Here is a 19,968-nt window from a genome sequence, read left to right as displayed (position 1 = left end):
CAAACTATCACTGCCCAAAGGCAATGCAACCTTACAAGTTACAAACATCAATGCAGCTGTCCTGCCTACTTATAATCCTCTAATTCTCAAGATAGTAGAATAATTGCCTGTACTTCTAATAACCTCAGTCCCTGCCCCAGTACTATACTAAGAGTTAAAGAAACCATTTTAGAGAAGTCCCTGGTTTTCTCTTCCTACTTTTCAGGCAATACAGCAGAAGTGTCTAAGAACATGAGTTTTAGAGTCACAGTTCTTGGTTTCAAATCCCAACTCTACCAAACACCAATTTCTCAAATTATCAGTGGCCTGGCTTCCTAATCTATAAAATGAAGATAATAATAATAATATCTTCCTCATAAGGTTGTTGTGAAAAATCAAGTAAGGTCATGCATTTAAAGTGCTTAATACATTTAATATGCTTAAAATTATAAGTGGCGCATAGTAAATATCAACCAAGTTTACACAATGCAAGAAACTATGTTAACACCTTGTACAAGTACAGCTGAATGCCCATACCTGCAGGTTCAACCAACCACCAATCGAAATATTTTTTTAAAATAACAATATAACAATTAAAAATAATACAATAAAAAACAATTCAGTATAACAACTACTTACATAACATTTACATCGTATTAGGTATTAGTAATCTAGAGATGATTTAAAGTATATGGGAGGATATGCATGGATTACATGTAAATACTATACCATTTTATATAAGGAACATGAGTATGCATGGATTCTGGTATCCACAGGGATCCTGGAGCCAATTCACTGCAAATGACTAAGAGACAACTAAAATATATTGCATGGTAAATAATCAAGTAAAAAAAAATACTTACAAGGTTACTATATCAGCATTGGCTGCTTCTACAGCTATGCTCAAAGGGTCTTTCCCTTCTTCATCAGTGGCATGCTGATTGGCACCTCGTTTTAGGAATAAACATACTTGTCTGTTTAGGAAAACAGCATTTTTGAGATATTGCCAATAAAAAAAGAATCAGTATTCACCATAAAAAATAAAAGCACTACCTACCTAATTTAAAGAAATAACATTTTCATTAGGAAATTACTGATTATTGATTCATTCTACAAATATATTTCTTGAATAATGATTCTAATAATAAAAATTTACAAAGATCAACATTTTACACATATCAAGATATTTTCACATACATTGTCTTATTTAATTTGGTGCTATATAGCATTGTAAACATCATAACATATTAATGATAATACAATAGCAAAGAGTGGGAAGTAATCTTCTTGTTGACTCCACAAATATTTGTAACTTGAAGAAATTGAAAAAAAATGAAAAAATGGGTAAGTGGAGTTTATAAAATAAAATGGGAAAAATTTTGAAAATTTAAGAAGAAAATACAGACTGGACAAGGTGGCGTGCCTGTAATTCCAGCTACTCCAGAGACTGAGCTGAAGAGCACTTGAGATCAGGAATTTGAGACCACCCTACTAGACAGCATAGCAAAACCTTGTCTCTACAAAAAAAAAAAAATTATCTGGGTATGTGGCACATGTCTGTAAGTCCCAGCTAATCAGGATGCTGAAGTGGAAGGATCACCTGAGTCCAGGAGGTCAAGGCTGCAGTGAGCCATGATCATGACACTATACTCCAGCCTGGGTAACAGAGTGAGACTCCGACTCAAAAAAAAAAAAAAAAAAAAAGAATTCGACTTCAGCTACCCTGTGAAAAAACTAAAAATTCTAGTTACAAAATTATCCCTAAATAGGTTGTGTGTGCGCGCATTATGTAGATAATGCAAGTGTATACACATAAACACAAACACACTTAAGTTGTCTGACAAAATGACCACAATTTAGTAACAGAGGAGGTTAAGTACTGAAACTGATCTATTTAATGAAAAGTCAAAGCCAAAGTAATCTCTGCAACTTTCATATCTGGAAACTAACAGTAGCTTTCTTCTGACTGAGATTTTTTTTTAACTTCCAAATTCTATCATGACAATATAAGTCATAAGATGACATTACTATACAAGCTCTACCTAATGACTTTAACCTGAGGAAAAGTAAAACATTAATTCAAAATAATTTTTCAAATAAAATCTACTAAAATATTAAAGCACTATAGTTACCCAGTGTGCCCTAAGACGGTGGCATGGTGTAGTGGTCCCCGTCCTTGGATATCTCTTTGGTTCACATTAGCACCATTCTGTAGGAGGAACTCACACGTCACCAAAGAGCCCTTAAAGGAAAAAAGAGGATAACAATGTACAAAAACAAACAAGAAACAACAATACATTTCTATTTAAAAACAGTATTGTTTTATTTACTTTACTCAAATAGCATTTACATCTCATTCTGGACAAAAGAAAAAATACCCCCCAGTAAAAAGCATAAAATTATCACCTGTATTATTTTCATCCCAAGAAATATATATTTTTTTTAAGAGACAGGGTCTCCCTCTTTCACCCAAGCTAGAGTATAGTGGTACAATCATAGCTCACTGTAACCTCAATCTCCTGGGCTCAAGCAATCCTCCCACCTCAGCCTTCTGAGTAGCTGGAACTCCAGGTACATGCCACCATGCTCAACTAATTTTTGTAAACACGGGGTTCTCACTGTGTTGCCCAGGCTGATCTTGAACTCCTGGCCTCAATGACTCCTCTGCCTCGGCCTCCCGAAGTGCTAGGATTACAGGTATGAGCACTGTGCCCAGCCCTAAAAACTAATTTTAGAGGAATTCATTTGCAGTTTGCAAACTAGCAAAACACACAACATACTTTCATTATCAGAATTTTCTTCCATTACAAAAATAATAGCTGAAACAAAGTGATGCTCAGAAACACTACTAGTTGCACAAAGGTTCTTTCTATTTTTCTAACTCATCTCTTAAGGCAAAAAGTAATTTACTAAAGCCATGTTCAGAATGTATTGTGATTTTTTAAAAACATTTTACTGCCACTAAAAATGTCAATGTATAAATTCATACCCCTAATACAGCCTGAATAAGTGGTGTTGCTTTGTTTTCCTCTGAATTAGCCCAGTTCACATCTGCACCATGAGCCAAAGCCTCAGCCATTTTAGGAAGGTTTTTCTCATATGAAGCCCTATAAAGTTGAAGTCCTGGATTAAAATGTTTAGAGTCGAGAAACACAGAAGAGCCATGCCTTTCTCCTTCTGAAAAGCAAACACAAATACATCAATAAAAATGAGCTCTTAGTGGGGAAAGAATTGTCTAACTGGTAGAATTTCAGTTTTGCAAGATGAAGGAAGAGTTCTGTGCATGGTGGTGATGTTAGCACAACAATGTGAACATACTTAATGTCTCTAAACTGTATACTTAAAATAGTTAAGATAGTAAATTTTATGTTATATGTATTTTACCACAGTTTTTAAAAATAAATGAACTCAAACTTACCATGAACGTAAAAGTTGTGACAAAAAAAATTTATCTATCACAATGAGCTAACAGCTCATGATAACCTTTATCTCCTGTGAGAAATTTTTACAGATATCTTATTTCTCATAGATATTCCCCAAACATTCAACCTTCTTCTCTCATAAAGATAACAACTGGCATGCCAGGCCTTTCTTATTTACTTTGTACTAGATTAAAATTGAGTATATTCCTGTATGTTTGGACTTAAGACACAGCAAGAATCCCTATAGAATTTTACTACTAAACCAAGCCTCACTTCATTTCTAGGATGTTCCAATACCATCATAATTTGAAATATAAGCAGTTCAAATAATTTAAAGAGTGCTTCCTCTCCTGAGTATGCTATAGAACCAAAATCAATGAAATCAGGAAAGAGAAAATACAGAAATAAAGCACAGGCCAGAAGAAAAATCTAATGGGGAGGGAGTTGCTGATCTCTTTTTTTATAAGAAAATACAGCCACAAGGAAAGATAAGAATAATCAGACACAGTACATGCAGAATAAAAATGATCCTTAGCTATTGGGAAGGTAATTTTAGCATACATATCATGTAGCTTGGAAGAACATACAACTAGGAAATAACTTTCAAATATAAATGCTTTCTCATTTAACAGTATTAGTCCTCCCTTAGTACCTTCTAAAAGACTACTTCCTTTAGAAACTATTTAAGCAAGTCTAGGCATTTTTCACATGCATTTTGTAGCAAACAATACCAAGTAACACTGAATTTCATCAAACTCACCGGGCTCATACAAACTATTGGCTGACACTGTGGAAGGTAAAGATTCTCTTCCATCATCAGAGCTCTGCTGGATTCCACTGTCATTACTTTTGACTGTTTTAAAGAAAAATTGGCTAGTGATTAAAGTTCATGCCATTTAGAAAACAATCTCCCACAAAGTTTTAAAATGAGCTCTTACATGTCAACATGAACTCAAGCACCACCAGTAGAACATTTCTAATACAATTTTAACCCTTTTGAACATTTAGCTTCTCGAGATATAAATCAGTCACAAAGCCTGAAAATAAACTTTTCAGAGCTATAACACATCTCATTACCCCATAATATGCCAGGGGTAGTAAAAAGCTTAATTTATTGTATGACTGTAAGTAATGTGTAATTCTGAGACAATGGGTAACATCTAGAGAAATGGCCACACCGCACAATGACCACTGGCACAGACTTGGAATGCTCCATAAGAGTAGTACTTACTACTACGCAGTTTTGAAGAAGTATCAAAGTAGGAGAAGAGTGAATCTAGCTCATCAGGACAGAACAGAGACTCCCGCCTGGCCTCGTCGCTATTTACAGCAACCACTGGGGACATGCAAGTTAGCAAAGCACAAAGCAGGCCATAAGAAGGGAAAAGGGCAGGAAAAAACGTTACTGGGAAAAATTTAGGAGGAAAAATAGGAAGGAAATCAGGTAGTTAATCAGATATTCGGGGTTTCTGGAATGACAGATTTATAATTCCCATTTCCCCTTGCATTTTAAGCAGCTTTATTCCTTAGAATATACACATTACCTAGAAATGTTACTTATCATGGCACTATTTAAATCTAACTCCTTTAATGATATACAAATCCAGTTTTTCCTTAGAATATGTAGAAGAAAATAGGTTTTTAGCATTTAAAAAACCTACAATGGCTACTAAATCAGGAATTATGAGAATGACTTGAGCTTAAGAAAATATTTATATACGTAACAAGGAAGTTATAATACCTGAACTTTGGGCAGATGCTCTGACTTGGTCACCTGGCCCAAGTTTAGAAATGCTCAACCTCTTTTCTTCACAACTTTTGGAGGCAATCTTTTTTTCCTGCTCAGAAGGTGATGATGATATAGAATATTTATCCACAAATTTCCTCTCCACATATTTTGCTCTGATATATGCCTCTTTCTCCTGTCTGGTATACATAAAAATGTCATGATGCTCTGCTTAATCTCTTAGTATGGCTAATACTGAAAAGAAGCCATTACGTAATGAATATTTTCAAACAAAATCACTAAATGTAATATTAGCTAAAACTGAATCTGTGACATTATACAACATGCTTTCTTTACAAACATTTAATGAACTGTGGCTTCACATTTAAATACAAACAGTAACCTAACTAAAAAAGCACAAGAATTAACACAGTACTCTTTTATTATCTTCAATGTTGTGCTCATTTATTTCTACACATACTCCCTTCATGCTTTCTACAGAATAAAAAATATTGCCAGGAAACCACTAAAATTTATAGAAATTAACTTTAATTTTGTTTTTACTTGAAGAAATAATTTTACATACCAAACCATCACTATTGATGGTCATATTTTTTCACAAAACAACTACTTTATTTTATTTTATTTATTTATTTTTTTGAGTTGGAGTCTCACTCTGTCGCCCAGACTGGAGTGCAGTGGCTGCTCCCGGCCACTGCAGCCACAACCTGCTAGGCTCCGGCAATCCTTCCACCTCAGCCTTCCAAGTAGCTGGAACTACAGGCGCGCGCTACCACGCCCAGCTAATTTTGGTGATTTATTGTAGAGATAAGGTCTCGCCAAGTTGCCCAGGCGGGTCTCGAACCCATGGGCTCAAGCAATTCACTCACCTCAGCCTCCCAAGGCATGGGATTACAGGCTGAGCCACCGAGCCCAGCAAAGCAACTACTTTAAAGCAACATAGCATTCTTAATTTAAGGGGGAAAAATATGTCACATATTAAATTTTTTATGTATGCTACAATCATAAAATGCCATGTCTGTTCTATACTTTTTCTTACTTATATCCCTTTAAAAATGCTTAGGTCTTTGACTATAATAAAAAGATATTTCAAGGTCAGAAATACACAGTCACACTTTAGAAAAATTAAAATTCTGATTTAAATAATATTGGTTTAGAGAGCAGTAATTTTAAAATAGCACCGATGACACATAAAGATTTAATCAGACTAAAAACAATATTATGTGTGTTGAAGGTACTGTCTCTTAGTCAGTTAATTCAATGAGCCTCCTTTTGTAGAAGTGCATTTTCAAACACAGTATTAAACATTCTACCCTACCAGAGAAACCCTTTTTATTTTTTATTCTTTGGCATTATAATGTCATGCATGAAGTATGTGACTAACAAATATTTGCTGAATTAAGTCAAACAATGTAAAATTATTCATTGTGAGTAGAAGAAACTTGATCCATGGAGATATTAATGAACAGATTATTACTTTTTGAATGCCTACCGCTAACAGAACTTTGGTCTGCTTTAACTGCTAAGAGAGTTTACACTCCTATGGAGAGCCTTAATTTTCGATTCTCTCTCTTTAGAGATTATAATTGATTATCTGCTCAATAAAATATAATTATCTAATTATATACCCAAGAAAGATAGCCACATTTGAACAGAAACAGTAATGATTGCTTCTAAACAGTAGCTCTATGTTATATGTCAATTACTATAGTGAAATAAAAACCATAGCTATATTCCTGATTAGAGGGGAAAAGAAAGGACATAATACCTTTGTCCTGGTTGTGGTTTCTTTATTCCCATTTTTTCCACTTTAGCTTCATATACTTGATTTATAACATCATTTCCCAATTCACACATAAGCTGTTTGGCAAGAAAATAGGAAAAATACGCTAAAAATTAAAGTTCTTAAAATAAGCTAAAATTTAGAAGTCCTTAAAGCAAGTACAGCTAACTAATTCCCTTGCATATTCTGCAATTGCTTATTCCACAAAGAAGTTTAACATTAAAATAAAATGAGACAAGGACTGAGAGTAATATTATTACTTTGCCATTCTTTACCAGTACTTCCCCCCTAGAAGATTATCACCCCCACCAGGTTCCCTCTATCAATCTATCTATCTATTGATCGAGTGGTCATCTGTTATCTATTTACATATCACAACTATTTTGCCAATCACAGTAAGGCAAGAAGCATAACATAAAGCATTACCTATACAGTAAGGTATAATAAGTTCTAGCCAAACTTAAAATTAAGTATTTTTTTGCATTTTCACGTCCTAGAAATACTCAAATCTATCAAATTTATTGGAATTATATTTGGACTTTTACCTCTCCTTGGGTTCTGTCTCCAAGTAACAATCAACTCTTAGTTAAATGTTCCAAAATCTTTTACATTTTCCTTCCCACTTGTCATTCACCTCTTTAATTCCACTTGAGCGCTCCTCCCCTCACTAATAAATTATATCTGTAGCTTCTCAGCTACTCTTATTGCTTCCAGTTACGTCCAATTTCAGATTTGACCACCAGACTAAACACGCTTACAATGCCAAGATGCAGATGACCCAAACCAGTTCCCTGAAAAACTGAATCTGGGTAAAAGAGATATGGAATACATACTAGGAAGATATAACCAGTAGCTGCAGAGAAAAGAGGTTAAGGTGTTGGGACACGTGAGTTAGTGCGAGAGGGGAAAGGCCTGGAATGAGACAGCAAGAGAATGTTATCTGGACCCAAGGACAGGAACAAAGTATGAAAGGTACTCTCTGAAAGTGTACATCAGGCAGACAGGAAAGAAGGGTTTCCCTTTCTCCTCTTTTCCTTAATCGCGAGGTCTTTTAGGGTCCCATTATTTTTAATGACATCCCTCTTTGGTTACGGTTTCCATCTTGTTTCTATTACCTCTCCCTCTCTGTCAGTTTCTCTCCTTGATCCCAGAGCCCAGCTACCTGTTATAAATCTAACAGTGCTAATCCCTTCTTTGAGTAATTTATTCCTTCTAGTTTTACATAGCATATTTTTCATTTTTAAAGATATTAATTACTGGCAGGGAACAATGGCTCATGCCTGTAATCCTAGCATTTTAGGAGGCTGAAGTAAGCAGATTACTTGAGCCCAGGAGTTCAAGACCACCCTGGACAACATGGTGAAACCCTGCCTCTACAAAAAAATCAAAAAATTAGCCAAGCATGGTGGCACATGCCTATAGTCCCAGCTACATAGGATGCTGAGACAGAAGGATCACCTGAGCCCAGGAGGTCAAGGCTGCTGTGAGCCATGAGCATTGTGATCGTGCCACTGCACTCCAGCCTGGGCAACGGAATGAGACTTTGACTAAAAAAAAAACAACAAAGACACTAATTATTATATAAAAGTCTTTCTTAAAATCTGAGCCAGTACTGTAGACGATAGATACATCTCTGGATGAGAATTAGTAACAGAAATCAATCATATTTACAAAAAATTTAATGCAAGGCAAAGGAGAAATAACAAGATAATGGGAAAAAGATTGCTCAATAACTGATGCTAAGCAAGTCCATTAATAATTTGGTAAATATATCAATACATTTTTTACTATACACCAAATAAATTTACATATACACTATGACTAAAATTTATAAAATATGCTTATGTAAAAATGAGAGATTTCACAAAAAAGCAAATACTATTAAGAAAGAAATTATGGAACTTATTATCTGCTTTTCAAAATTTTAGTATTAAATACTATTATTTCTAATCTTTAAAATATTGAGATAATATAAAGGAATGAAATAAAAGTCTAGAAGAATATTTGGCAAAATATTAATGATAGTTAACTTCAGGGGAAAGTGGTAGCTACTATTTTAGGGTGTTTTTTTCCCTTTTGCTTATCTGTTATTTTAAAGCTTGTCTTTGATACATTATTTTAATTAAAAAATAATTAAAGACTTACAAATCTTACCAAGATTTACAAATCGTGTATCCAATTATTCCTTTTTCCTATACATACTTGCCCAAAGAAAATGATTCCCCTATCTCTTCCCCTAAAGTTTTAAAATAAAGAAATACCAAATCAAATCTAATCTCAGTATTGTGGTGCTCTGGGTTCTTCAGTAATACTACCTGACTTCTATTTCTTCCCAAATAATTCTCTTAATATTCTATTTACTGTCCTACTTATAGTTATTTTTATAATAAACATTTTATTCATTTGAAGCTCTGTAATTTGTCTCATTTACCAGAGGGATCATTGCATTTTATTCTAGAAAGGCCTGACTTAAACTACTTTTTCTTCTTAAGTATTTTCCATGCTAATAATTCCTTTATTTATATCTGAACTAAGAGGTGCTTATATCTGTTATCTAATGTCATTATCTATATCTGTATGACTTTAAGCTTCTTGAGAGAATGGAACCCATTTTCTACTAGTTATCCATCCCTCCACTACAGCTAGCATAATGCTGCATAAGGTCTGATAAGTTAAATGAAAAAAGAAGCCTAAGGTCAGACAAATAAAGTTTTAAATAACTCAAAATTAAAATAAACTATTTTCTCCTTATAATTTGTATATAAGAGTTTCAAAATATTTTATTTAAAGGTATGTCTTTTTTTTTGTTTGTTTGTTTTTTAGTTGGGATCTCAATCTGTCACCTAGGCTGGAGTGCAACGGCACAATCACAGCTCTTGCAGCCTCAACCTCCTGGGCTTAGGCAATCCTTCCATCTCAGTCTCCTGAGCAGCTGAGACTACAGGCATTTGCCACTATGTCCAGATAATTGTTTAGTTTTGTTTTTGTGGAGCCAAGGTCTCACTATTTTAGCCAGGGTGGTCTCAAACTCCTGGGTTCAAGCAGTCCTCTTGCCTCAGCCTCCCAAAGTGCGGGGATTACAGGTGTGAGCCACTGGACCTGGCCTCAGTCATGTTTTTTAAATGCATCAGAGAGATGTGTTTCAACCAAATTTTCTAAACTGAATCTACTGAATTCTTATCTACACACAAAGCTGATGTAGAAATTAGATTCTTGTCCCTCATTCCCTAACTTTCTTCCCTTTGAATTCATAACAATTTGTAGAATCTGCATAGTAGGGCACTCACTACCTTAAGGAGTTAATTTTGTCACTTTTATTTAGATGTTTACACAATAATTCCACAAAGCAAAATTTTGGCATAATTGACAAGTTTACCAGTTTAACTATGGACTGAAATAAAAACACATTAAAAACACAATTTTCAGGCAGAAATAAATGTGGTGTATACTCCAACCCTTAAAATAAGCTACTCTCTACAATATGGTAAACTAGATGGTGGAAATTAAAAGGAACACACTACTAACTATTAAGAATTTTGTAAATCTTAACAGAAACCCAACAGTGGTCTCACATTATTTATGACACAAAAAGAAAAAGATGACTTGGTCTGATGACTCCAACCCTGACAAAGTAAGCTAAACCAGCAAATGGTCCTACACTAAAACAACCCAGTGGTGCCAAAAGCTATACCAATCCATTATGAAGCTTACTACAGCAATATATCTCCTTTAGTTTTAATAAGAACCTACTTACAAAAGATCAAAATTAAGGCACAGAATCTAAGATTTTTTTGAAAAAACACAAAAATGTAGGAACATTGGTTTACTTAAAGAGTGTACTGACTTGGTGTTAAGAGTGCTATATAAGCTTAACAATTTTAAAAACCTACTAGGAAACACCAGATTTGCCAGAATAGCTTCAGAGGGGTCCAAATACAAGTTAGTTCATTGTTCACATGAGGAACTCATAAATTTGCAAACCAAGATTCTAAAAATCTTCACCTTTATGTGAAAATGTGAAATATTTTTATGCAAATACTTATTTTACCTTTAAAAGTTCTGGTTCCCAGGTGTCTAAAGTTAAAGATCGTACTTTTGAAAAATGAACCCCAAGACTCCTAAGTGGAAAAAAGGAGACTGCATTAATATATAAAACTACCAAGTCTCTACTCTATTTCCATATTTACACAAATTTTTCTTCTTTTAATATGACACAGTCTCTCATTTAGCCCTCAACACGCATATTTAGGTACAGACCTTCTGGTTAATAATGAATGGTGAACCAAAGCCCTCAAAGGCACTTTACAAACCAGAATTTTATCTACTTTTTAAAAAAAGTACAAAGATACCAATTGGTAGTTAAATTAGGGAAGTAAAAAGCGGCTCTCTAACAAATAAGAACATGATAATTTCCAGTGTGTGCTTTTCCAAAACAAGTCTCTTGTCCTGGGCATGCCCACTCACCGGTGAATCCCAGAGCACTCAATACACAAAGTGATACCCAAGTTGATGCTGGCCCATCGTGGGTCTGCCAGACCACAGTCACAACAGCTGGCATTGCCGGGGATACACTGAACCCGCTGTAGAGCACTTTCTCCTTTCAGTAATTTCTCTTTTGACTCATTTCCAGAATCTAGGCTTCCTGTGGATGGAGATGATTTCTTATCCAGCTTCTAAAAGAATTAAGAGTTATTTGCTTAAAACAAAAAGAAGACTACAATATTATGCTGCATGCTACATGCTCCAAACAAAAGCCTCCAATGAATCACTTAAAGACATTACAGATATAAGCCAGGCACTGTTGTATGCACTTGAGATTCAAGGAATAAAAAGATAAAGGTTTCTCCATCAATGAATTTTTAGTCTAGTGGGGAGAAACATATAAACATTTAAAATTATATCTAATAACTGGCACAGTGAATATATGTATAAGATATGAGCAGAGAGAAAGGGAAACACTAGTTTCCAGAGTGGGAGACAAAGAGACTAGATTTGAGATTATTAAGACTCAAGAATAAATATTATTGTCTGATACCACACTTTTCCAAGGTGTTCAATAAACTGTAAGCAAGTTATTTTAATTACTGCAGTGAATAACTAGAAAAGTTATGATCTTGTGTAGCTAAATACCAAAGAAAAGTTCAACTGCATAATTATAATTACAGAGTGAATAAAAAATAGAACACATAATTTTTGAAATTTCAAGGGTTATTAGGTCAATCAAGAGAAAAGCAAAATAAGGCTGATAAACAGAAAGATAAGTTTTTAAGTGCACAGCAAAGTCTATATTAATAACAAAGAGTATTTAATAAGCACTTATCTACACATGGCCCTAATAACCAAATACAAAGATGGGGTTCACAGATCCTAAGCAATGAAATATGTGGTCTATGAATGTCTTCTGGCTTAAAAACATCCCAAGCTTAACCAGCCAGTATATTAGTATAGAATTAATAGAAATATAATTTAACTCTGTCTTGCCCTTCCTGAAAACTCTTTTCAATAGTCATTAGATATGACTGTGCAAGGAATATGTGAGGATACAGTATTCTAGAGCAGAATGAACTGGGTGAGGTACCCCCATATGGGTATAACCTGATGCAAGTTGTTGGAGCACAAGTAGGGTAAGGAGCATGCCTGCATAGGGCGATCGCCCAGTATGGTAAATAAGAGCCTGAGAAAAGAGAAGAAGGCATGTAAGCAGGAATGTCACCTAGTGTGAGATAATCAAAGTCTGAGACAGGTATGAAGGCATCCATGTAGAGTTGGGAGGACAAGGTTGCCATGAATGTTGGCAACAGAGAGAGGATAGTACCTACAGGGGGGTCAACCATATAAGTAAACATGTTAAAGATAAATGGGAGCCAGATTTCTCACTGCAGAGAAAGGAATCATTTATATGGAAAGGGAGAAAACTAAAATAAATCCTGTTAGATAAAAGCGGAAGATAACCAACAGGCACACCAATGGTTTTCAATATAAATAGATAAATATATAAGGAAATACAGATCTAAATGTGTATGTGTATACACACACATTATAAACTTATTTTGGTTTCCAGATACCATTCTCCACCAAAAGTTAGTCTCAAAGTACCTCCCCAACAAAATACTTATTACCTACAGAGGTTAAAAGATTAACTTTACAGTAGAGAAACCTAGCAAGACACACACCACATGAGTCAAATGATCAAAGTTAACAACACCAATGAGACAAATCAAAATAATGTGCTCCCTGAGAGGATGAAGAACACAATATCATTTATGTACTACTCCTGTCAAAGACACATAACCTCATGAATAAACATCAGACAAACCAAAATTGAATTACAATCCACAAAATAATTCATCTATACTTTTCAAAACTATCAAGGTCAAGAGGTCAAGGTAAGACTAGGAACTCCTGACAGAAGGAGACTAAAGAGACATAAGAACTAAATGCTGTCTATGCTTTTACATCTGTGGGCTAGGTCTCTTGTCATAAAGCACATTAGTGAAAAAATTGCTAAAACTTGAATGCTGTTCAGGAATTCAGTGGTAGTAATGTATCAGTACTTATTTCTTGACTTTGTGGCTATACTGCAATTATACAGGAGAATGTCCTAGGTTGTAGGAAGTACTCATTAAAGAAGGGCATCATGCTGGTAACTCTCAAATGGCTCGGGGGAAAGGTTATTTATTCTGTACTTGAAATTTCCCTGAAAGTTTGAGATTATTTCAAAATTAAAGCAAAACAAAACACATATCTGTTTTACCAGAACACGTTTGATAGTATGAACCCATAAACAATTATGATATAGGAAAAGGATGTTAGTATAATAATACAGAAATCATGTTGATTCATTTCCATTTTTTTCTATATGCTAAGGTTCTTGCACCAAATTAGAGAAGCTGAAAGCTAAGTACACTAACACAGCATACCTTGGGCCAGCCATTTCAAGGAATAGAGCATTGAACAGGACATCCATTCATGAAAGCAGGAGCAAGGATTGTTGAAAAAGCACACACATCACCTCCCCAATCCTATACCACTAGGAAACCTCTCTACAAATAAACATGATGACTGAAAGTTTATTCTCTGGAGAAGTAAAACAGAGAGTCTCTGAATGGGGTTCATCTGAAAGGCAGAAGGCAGGGGATTAACCATATATATATATATATATATATATATATATATATATATATATATATATATATATATACACACATATACAAGTATGCCGAGGTACTTAGAATTTAGCTCCCAGCCAGTATCTTATTGCTAAACAGCAGATCAGTAAGTCTTCTCAGGGAAATCATACCAGTCACAAGGACTCCAAAAAAGATCCTGATTATGGTTGTTCCTCAACAAATTTTCCAGGTTTTGGCAAAGCTCACAGTGAATAAAGTTCTAACTATGAGCTCAGAGCTTCCAAAGAGGTTTTTAGTCTCTATCTTACAATCATAAGCAGATATTCAGATAGCCAAAGAAAGCCTCTAACACAAAGAATCTCAACCTTAGCTGTTCATGGAAATCACCTAGGAAGCTTTTTAAAATATTGATGCCTGGGTCCCAACTCCATTCAATTGTTCTGGAGTGGGACCTAAGCACTGGGATTTTTTTTTAAGCTCCCTGTGCTATCACAGTGTGCAGTCAAGGTTAAGAACCACAGCTCTAACACTAAATCCAAAGAAAAAAAGAACAGGTCTGTATTTACAAACATTCAGAACAAAAAAGGAACTCTTGAAAATTAAATACTTTCTAGAAGGCTTATAAGATTGACTAAGAGTACTGCCCAGAAAGTGGAGCAAGAAAACACATGCACAAAAAATAATAATGCCAGTCCAGAAATTCCAGAAAGAAAATACAGAGAAACTACAGAGGAGAAATACAAAACATCAGTACAGTACACAAAGTCCCCTACATATGAATCTTCAAGTTGTGAACTTTCAAAGACGCAAATATGTGTTTGCATGTTCAATCACATAGGTTAGTTCACGTGTCTGGCACACATTGTCAAGTGTGTGCATCTTCTACAAGTGATTGTGCTTTTGTGTTCTTTACTGTATAGTACTGTATAGAGTACAGTACCTTTATTGCAAGCCCAGGATGTTTGGAAGCAAGTATAAAAGCAGCGGTATGCCACTGCACTCCAGCCTGGGAGAGTGAGACACCGACTCAAAAAAATAAAAACTGGGGTGACATAGCTGGTACTGTACAGTCAACTGTGTTAGTTGGGTACCTAGGCAAACTTTGTTGAACTTACAAACATGCTCTTAGGATGGAACTTGTTAATATATAGGGGACTTACTGTAATAAGAAAAGCTCCCAGAGCAAAACCGGAAACTAAAAAGACAAACAAAATTATATTCTTAAGATTACTTCCAATCTAAAAATCTTGCCCAGGTGAACTAGCAATCAAATATACGGATAGAATAAAGACATTTTCAGACAGGCATGAATAGAATCACAAATGCCTCATTTGCAGGAAGCTACTGAAAAAATTACTGAAGTTTTTCTTAAGAAGGAGAAAGATATGGGATGCAAGAAAGAAAAGAATCTCCAAAAATAATCATGTAAGGCAATCCCAAACTAATGACTATGCTGCAGGTTTAGGGGGCAAGTGGTCCAGATTGGAGAAGAGTGATTCCAGAGACAGGCAAATTGAAGACTATCTTTGTCAACATGCTGTTTGTCAGTGTTCCCATCCCTTGTATCCAACAATGCATAGATGAACTTGGCTACTAATGAAATTCCTACTTTCCTCTCTATGCCTTGTCACTTAGATCAAGTGAGTATCTGCATTTCCTGCTTGGAAAGGGTTCTGCTTTGATCTACTCTCAAGAGCTGAAAGTTGGCCATGGTACACTCTGAAATACAATTCAGAGAGCAATTCATTCCCCTAACCATATTCCTGACAATTATCTATCACTAAGCCTATGCTAGATGACCCAAAAGGATGGAGTTCCATTTTTCAAGATTTGGGAAGCTGAAGTCAGACTATGACCCAAGATTTAGCTTATCTTCTTCAGGGGACCTTCAACTTAGATATAATATTACATTTTCCTTTTGTACTTTTACTCAGTTTTTAAAAACATTCATGATTATCATTTTATTTTCTAATTAACTAAAATGGCACAAAATTTTGGGGAAAGATAGTAACATTGAAATATCTTACCCTATTCTGAGACATATATTCAAGTATTAAAATAAGCATATATTCAAATATTGAAATAAGCAGAAATCAAGAGAAATAAACAAGAACAATTAAACCCAGATTTTAAAAATAAAACTCATTTAAGTATATAAAATCATCCTGCATTAAAAAAAGATGTCATAATCATATAATGCTACAACTAAAATTAAGAACTTTTGGGAATATATCATTTGATATTGCTAATACCTCTACTAACCTCTGATTCATCACCCTTCTCTCTATACGCAGTAGCAATACTGGTCTGAACAGCCTTAATCCATGCCTGACGCAACTTTTCAGAATCTGCCTGGAGCATACAACTTCTGAAAGGAAATAACACATTGTTTTCTCAGACACTAAATTAATGTCAAAAAAAAAAAAGTGTTATATTTTTGTTCATTTTTCTATTTAATAATTTCTAGCAAAAAGTTATAATTTAAGTTGAGAAAAGGCTTTATGTTTTGTCTTTAGGACAAAGTATGTATGAAGAAACAAAAGTGCCAATGAAATAAATTAACTCTTAAAAACAAAGAATTCATTTATGCACATTAAAAAAAATCAAAGTCTTTAAATTTACCATATAAACATAATACTCATTTTTTTTTCTATTGGGTACAAATATAAAATGATAATTTCCAAAGAAACTCATCTTATATGATTTCAATTCATTATCATAATAGCTAAAAAGTTTTCATAGGGACATATAAATAAGCTTTATGGAATTTAAAGAATGTGATACACAAGTAGAAGTTACATAAGTATCTAACATAATTGAAACATTTTTTAAAATACTTTTTCCTTCTTTAGCACAGATAACCACAGTCTAAAGTAAATTTCTCTTCTCTGGAAAACTTTTAAAGATAAACTACAAAAACATAAAAGCAATTCAGATTCTTTAGGACCACTTACTTTGTTGGAGAGACCACCTCAAAGCAGAATCGTCGCTCTATGTCTTCACAGTGTTTCACTGTGCAGAGCCTGAGATCTTCAACTACTACAGTGGGATTATCCTACAATAAGGATACAAAATTTCCATATTTAGCAATTTAGGTTTTAAATGCCACTACCAATAACATACTTAAAAACAGTGCTTGGAATAACTTGTCTAATGTTAAAGATTTATATTCTCTTATTTTTGATACAGATATGGGTTACCAACATAGATATAAAATAAAGGTAACTGTTCTGTTAATAGTTTTATCTGTCTCATAAAATTATTATATATGGATTAAGTAAAATAGTTTACATGAAGACCTTGATCCAATATCCAATATTTAGTAGATGCTCAATAAATGTTAGCTCTCTGTGGATTTTCTCCCATATTCATTATTCTCCTGGTCCCTACTCACATATAATAAAAGCTGCTTTCCTCCAAAAGAGAATGTTTTAATCAGTCAAGTTTTAAATACCTCAAAGAAAGATAAGAAGCTATAACTCCTCCTTAAAACACCTAAGAAAATGAGAAAAGTTATCATTTTCCACTACCTGTAATACAAATAAAAACTTGAAACCAATTTTATCAGACTAGAAGAAACCAAAGAACTAATTAGCTAGATTAAAAAGCTAGTGTAAAACAAATCTGCTACCATAGAATCTAGCAAGTAAAATTTCATACTGTGTCATCTCAAAAGTAAAATGAACATTTGAAGTTTGCAGGTTATAGAAAGAATATTATCCATAAAGGATAACTAGGTAAAAAGCAAGTCATCAATTAACTCATGATTCTTTCTTCTAATTGTTTTTACTATTCTCAAGTCACATATAATCCCAGTATGCCTTTCTAATAAATAAAACTTCCTCACCCTTACAATAAGGTTCAGGAAAAATATTAACAAATGTAGGGGTTCTATTTAAATTTCATTGAGCTTACATTACAATTAATGTCATTTTTAACCTTTCTATATTATCATCTTTGGTCCTAAAGTAATATTTCTTAATAGTCACCTTCTCTTTTAGCCTCAAAATAGTTCTGTGAAATGGTAGTGTTATTCCTGTCACACAACTAGACCAAAAAAAAAAAAAAAAAAAAGGAAGAAGAAAGAAAAGTATATTGTATATTTCAAAATAGCTAGGAGAGATTTGTAATGTTCCCAACACACAGAAATATAAATATCTAAGGTGATGAATACTCTGATTACCCATTTTATTACTGCACATTGTACACTGGATCAAAAGATCACATGTACCCCAAAATATGTACAACTAATATGTATAACAATAAAAAGCTACCAAAATACTTTTAAAAGTAATAATCCAGGGTCACAGGAAAATTCACTTCAAAGGTAGGAATTAAGAATTCAGGATTCAAAACCACTCTGCTTTTAATGTTTAACTGTTGATGTTTTCTACTCAAGTCCTCTTATACATGCTCAAACAGAAAATAAACAATAATTATGGTAATTTTGCAAACATGAATATTTATGGACTTCCTTGTTTACTAAGACAAACAGATAAAGAACTAAAATTGGGAACTCACTGGGTTTTCACTTAATTACTTAACAAAGCACCTACCTTAAACTTTTTCTGGTAAACCAACTGATTGTTCTGTATTGAAAACCAGCGTCTAAATAAATACAAAATAGATTAAGTTTTCATAAACATAATTTACTTCCACTGTTGTTAGAAATAAAATATTTGGGAAAGCACTGGAAATCAGATTGTGGTAATTATGTTTTTCGAGGTACACTGTGTTGTTTGGTTTTACATAAACTGATTCCAGTATGGAATAACTACTCAAAGTAAAGAACAAACATTTTAAAAACCGCAGAATAGGAAAATAAGATTACTATATTTTGATTCATTTTATGTCATAAATTTGTATCCCAACAAAGCCATTAGGCTTTATGCTATCACCAAATAATAACTGTCTTAAAGTAAAATTTATAGTTTTTTGAGGGTCCTCAAAAATAACTGAAATCTCTCCCCCCAAATAATGATCTTTCCTATAAAAGTGAAATAAATTTATATTGTAAATAAAAGTATCCACTTGTAATGCAGTAAAACACTGAAATAAACTGTGCTTCATTTTCTACCTTTCAGCAGATAATCCAATAAGTATTGATAAGCAAAATAGAAAATTAAGCATTTTAGAACTGACATCTAGCAGGAGATGATCACAAAATAACTTGGACTTACTTTCATATAAAATATTTCTTAGCAAAATAATCAAAGTTATTACAAATGATTCACTCAACTACTTATATGGTTTTGCTCATTAGTGTAAATTATTAGGCAAACAGTTTACTTGCAATCTTCTTTTAGAAGAAACAGCTAACTTACGTATGGTATATTTACTAATTCTAATTTATTGAAACAATAAAAGACCTAAAGACTTTATTAAAAAAAAAAAAAAGTTCACAGCCAAAAGCCATTCATAAAAGAAAGCAAAACGTCTCATCAAGCATGAAAGGTAAAACAATATTTGAGTCATTATTTTAAAATTAGTTTCAAATGAGATGATTACTATTGTAAATATTAGTTATTAATTAATTAGCAGATAGAGATTCTACCTTTTCATTGACATTAAAACAAAGCACTAGAAATTGCATTTAGACATATTTAGAGTTTCTATTTTTTAAAAATTAAATTAATTCTCCAAAGTTGTTCTTATCTCATGTTTGGGAGATGTTTTCCCATTTTTAAGCCTTTTACTGTTAGGTTTCTTGCCACTTAGAAAGGAATCCCGCTTATCATTAAAATAGAGAGATTTGTTAAATAAGCATCTAGATAAAACGAGGTGGGTTGCCTCTAAATGCAAATCATCAAGAGGCAAGCTAGAAAAGGAAGAACTTCTGGGTTTCTTTGCTTTCGGACAGATAGTTGGTTAGAAATATTAAAGTAAATACCTACAAACAAACAAAAT

General features: G+C 33.6%; 1 protein-coding gene across 1 annotated transcript in view; it reads right to left on the bottom strand.

Moving 5' to 3' along the window:
- Positions 1-19,968, bottom strand: part of ACAP2 (ArfGAP with coiled-coil, ankyrin repeat and PH domains 2) — a 140,732-nt gene that overhangs the window by 9,645 nt on the left and 111,119 nt on the right. The window contains exons 11-21 of the mRNA XM_008061925.2: positions 18,618-18,669; positions 17,016-17,116; positions 16,324-16,429; positions 11,396-11,604; positions 10,980-11,049; positions 6,917-7,008; positions 5,143-5,327; positions 4,162-4,254; positions 2,969-3,156; positions 2,112-2,221; positions 843-953 (exon numbers count right to left, since the gene is read on the bottom strand). Coding sequence (XP_008060116.1) covers positions 843-953; positions 2,112-2,221; positions 2,969-3,156; positions 4,162-4,254; positions 5,143-5,327; positions 6,917-7,008; positions 10,980-11,049; positions 11,396-11,604; positions 16,324-16,429; positions 17,016-17,116; positions 18,618-18,669 — 1,317 coding nt within the window. The remainder of the gene's footprint in view (positions 1-842; positions 954-2,111; positions 2,222-2,968; positions 3,157-4,161; positions 4,255-5,142; positions 5,328-6,916; positions 7,009-10,979; positions 11,050-11,395; positions 11,605-16,323; positions 16,430-17,015; positions 17,117-18,617; positions 18,670-19,968) is intronic.

This window comes from Carlito syrichta, unplaced genomic scaffold (assembly GCF_000164805.1).
Source record: "Carlito syrichta isolate Samal-C Ts95f unplaced genomic scaffold, Tarsius_syrichta-2.0.1 Scaffold305641, whole genome shotgun sequence".
Classification (NCBI taxonomy): Eukaryota; Metazoa; Chordata; class Mammalia; order Primates; family Tarsiidae; genus Carlito; species Carlito syrichta.
Note: the sequence above shows the minus strand (reverse complement) of the source record. Positions and strands in the feature narration are given on the sequence as shown.